Source organism: Cryptomeria japonica, chromosome 10 (genome assembly GCF_030272615.1).
Source record: "Cryptomeria japonica chromosome 10, Sugi_1.0, whole genome shotgun sequence".
Lineage (NCBI taxonomy): Eukaryota > Viridiplantae > Streptophyta > Pinopsida > Cupressales > Cupressaceae > Cryptomeria > Cryptomeria japonica.
The window spans coordinates 606699543-606703637 of record NC_081414.1 but is presented as its reverse complement, the minus strand read 5'-3'; the positions used below and the strand labels follow the sequence as shown (position 1 = coordinate 606703637).

General features: G+C 37.4%; 1 protein-coding gene across 1 annotated transcript; it reads right to left on the bottom strand.

The window, feature by feature from the left end:
* Window positions 1-1335: 1335 nt before the first annotated feature.
* On the bottom strand, window positions 1336-3702 carry LOC131039307 (subtilisin-like protease SBT1.7). Its single transcript, XM_057972014.2, has one exon. It carries the CDS (start codon window positions 3700-3702, stop codon window positions 1336-1338), a length of 2367 nt encoding a protein of 788 aa, XP_057827997.2.
* Window positions 3703-4095: the final 393 nt, after the last annotated feature.

Below are 4095 nucleotides of genomic sequence, written 5' to 3'. Positions count from 1 at the left end.
TTTTTTTTTGAAATGTGAATTGACCTCTTATCTATCTATAATGAAGGTTTAGAAGTGTGAATGATCACATAACTTGCCTCATAAGCATGTCTAGTGAGAAGTGTCTTGAAATTAAATTTTTAAAGATTTGACTAAACTTAACTATTGTTTCTCTTATATTGAAATAAAAAAAATTCTATCATCATATTCCTATATAAAATCTAAATTATATCCAACCTAAATTACCACAGTAGCTTTTGGTAAACATCAATCTTAGTATATGTAACATTTATATCAAGCACAAATAGACCAATAGTTGAACACTATTTTTTTTACAATCTTCCACATTTAAAGAGAAAATACATGGTATTTGTTGTACTCACCTTTTAGATTTCAATAGGACAAACCATCAATTTGAGATACTCCAATGAATATGCATTGCTCCTTCAATAATTGTACATATAAAAATAATATTTTTTCACTATCACAACCAAAGTTGTTTAATTAAGCATCTTGTTTTATAAATAACACCTCATAATAAATACTCAAGATATTTTATTTGAAACAAAAATTGTATTTATCTTATATGTTAATAAATGTATTAATGATTTTTTAGTATAACACTATTAGATTCTTATGTCTTAAAAAATGATCTATCTTGACAAACATTTGATTTTTTTTATATTACAAATTGATTAATAATTGAAAATATATAATATAACTATATGATATAACTGAAAAACCTTTCAATAGTACATTGAACAAGTTGCCATAACATCCAAACATGATTTGAAAGAGCAAGAAAAAGTGGTAGGCTAGGAGATTGTGACCTAAGCATAAACGAATATTGACCATAGAATCTATCTCTTATCAAAGGGACTGGTGGTTTATGTCCCATTGGCCTATGTTTGTACGTAATGTTTCTAGTAAAAAAAAAGAAAAAAGAAAGAATATAGGTTCATATGTGTGTGATAAATGCTTAGAGAAAGCTAACAGATTTTCTCTAATTGTAGACTTTTTTTTTTTTTTTTTTTTTTTGGTTGTTTCTTCTTTTTTCTTTGATGTCAATTTATTTTGATTGTGCAAGGTGATTCAATATCTAATGTATTGCAAACTAGAAGTAGGATTAAAAAAATGGTTATTAAAAAAAGAGAAAACCAAAAACACATAACTATTCATTATTGAACTAGTAAAATCTAACAATAATTATATGAAATGGTTGTGAAAAGCCTTACTTATAACAATGAGAAACTACGTGACATTTTTTAAACTGAACTCCAAATGCTACAATCTGCATGCTCCTATGAGAATTGAAATTTTACTTTGTGCATGCAAGAAGAATTGTACAGGTTTTTCCTATTCAAAGACTGCTACGACAGGGCTCTTCACCACATGACCCATGTTATCGATCCAACTTAGAAACCCATACACCACATCCATACTTGTCTCGGCCTCCATAGTAAGAGTAAAATTTTGCTTCTGAAATTTCTCAGTAAATTGAAGGTAGGAGGGATTTACCTCTACCTTGAGTCCTTTCGGTACCTCAACGACTGCTTTATAATATGAAGTACCATCTACCACATTAGTCAATGTTCTTTTGAATGTTGAAGAGAAGGGTGAAGTGGTATTCTTGTTGAATACGGCAGTGAAGGAAGGATAGTTTAGACTATCAGAACCGAAGTTGAGGCCACTTGAACAGGAAACAGACATCCCCGTGATTAATTGAATTTGCTTGGTGGTGTAATTAAAAATACACAAATAGTTGATGTAGTCCTCTACATTGATGTCGTAGACAAGACCAGGGTCCATAGCTTTATTAGGATCTATGTGGCCTGCACCAAACTCCAAGGGAGTGGTCATTTTCCCATCATAACCATCAGTAATTGTGTTGTTGGCATTGTCTAGTGTATAAGAAGTGGTCATCAGTGCAGATCTGATTGCCGCAGGACTCCACTCATTGTGAACAGCTTTCAACAAAGCGCTTACCCCAGCTACATGTGGGCATGACATGGATGTCCCAGAAATTATACGATAATTTTCACTTGCCAAGTTTGGAGTCCAGGCTGCTAGGATACTTACCCCAGGTGCTATAACATCAGGCTTGAGGATGTTGGGGCTATGAATACTCGGGCCTCTAGATGAAAATTTAGCCATTACAGGTGCAGGCTTAATGCGCAAGACTGTCATGCCAAAATCTACCTCCACCATAGGATCTGCCACTGAAGAAGAATATTTGGCAAGGGCTACTCCATCATAAGCATTAAAAAATACAACAGGGAAATCCCTATATGGATAAGAACCAAAATAATATGGCCAGTTTGTTACCATAAGAATAGCGACAGCTCCGGCATCTTCTGCAGCTTCAAGAATATCAGAGCTGGCATTCATGCATAAAACCACTGTTCCATTCACTTTCTCAGGGACTAGTTTGTTATTGCATGCACTATCTTGAATGTCGTAAGATAGCAAAGTATTTGATATCTTCAACTTGTCATTTATCATATTGGAGTAGTAAAAGGAGGAGCCACTTACAATGGATCCGTCACCCAACTTCAACGTAGCTTCATATGCTCGATCGAGTGTGCTCGCTCCCACTGTCAATATCCAAGGCGCACCATTAAATATACTTTGGCGTGATGGCCCATCATTTCCTGCAGAGCAGACAACAAGAACTCCTTTCTTGATGGCTGCGAAAGCTCCTAGTGCCATAAAATCTTTGAAATAAGGTGTGGTGGTCTCGAATCCAAGAGAAAGAGAGAGAACATCAGCTCCGTCCATAATGGCACTCTCCATGCCGGCAAGCACGTCAGAGCTTGCAAACCCAATTGTCCAACCGACTTTGTACATTGCAACTCGAGCAGCCGGAGCCACACCTCGTGCTGTACCAGGAGCGTAACCAAAGAAGCTCACATTTCCCACGTAGTTGCCTCCCGCGGTTGACGACGTATGGCTTCCATGACCCAAAAAGTCCCTTGGAGAGTCGTAGTCATCAGTCGAGTTAATTGGCCCATACAATGCTACTGCCCCTTTCTTAAAAGAGCGTGCACCGATGAGCTTTCTGTTACAGAGTGAGGGATGAAAAGCCGTGCCATTCTCGCATGTTCCCTTCCACCTGGCTGGCACAGGTTCCATTCCATGATCGTTGAAACTCTCGCTCTCGGGCCAGATTCCAGTGTCCATCAATGCCACAATAACATCTTGTCCAAATCGGGAAGCCGGCAACAAACCTGCATTAGGAGTGAGACCAAGAAATTCAGTTGAATGAGTGGTATGGAGGTGTCCCACTACATCGGGTAACGATGCTAAATGCCCTGGCATCTCTTCCAGCATGTCTAGCTCCGACTGGATCAGCGTGGCGCTGAAGCCATTGATGACTGTATTATAAGTATAATGATAGAAATCATCTATGTGGGAGCTGGGGTTAGCGCTAAAAGCTTTGACAGAAGATATCATAGATTTATACCATTGCTCGTGGGTGGAGAATTCACTGGGGATGGCAGATTTATCCATAAAAATTATGTAATTTGAGGCATAGTCTACAGAAGTGGCGTACAGACAAAAGAAACTGAAAGTCAAGCAAAATAATAGCGGATGAAGGAGACTCCAGCTTACATCCATCTTGACACCTATGCCTACAATCCCTATATGCTCAGAAATATCTATCCCTCGAGCTCTCTTTCGGAGCAGAAATGCAGTGTCAAGGTTATTGCAAGCTGCTCTCATTTATTCGAACCCGTATCGGCCTTGCAGAGCTACGTTCTCTTGTTTTCTCCGCTAGATTTTGTTCGGAAGCAAATGTAGGGATCCTTTTGTTTTTTACGTCAACCGGCACGTGCTAAGATACTCGCCAGCAGTTTAACGTCCTCGTAATTGTTATCTTCTCTGCCAAGGAACGCTAACACCGTAGGAAGCAATTTGAATTTTTCTTTTAATAAGGAAATATTAATTTTTAAGAAATGAAAATATTTCAAAACTCATACACCTCGAATTATTATCCTGAGTGGGAATAAAAAATTTGCACACTTACCGTTAGCGATTGGACCACTCAACCTTTAATTAAGAGATACAAATTTGATTATCATAGATTATTTCAAGTTGTTAAACTTTTATGATTTT

What these genes read in the sequence shown, in the direction of transcription:
- LOC131039307 (XM_057972014.2), bottom strand. Translation starts at nt 3,702, where the DNA reads ATGAGAGCAGCTTGCAATAACCTTGACACTGCATTTCTGCTCCGAAAG.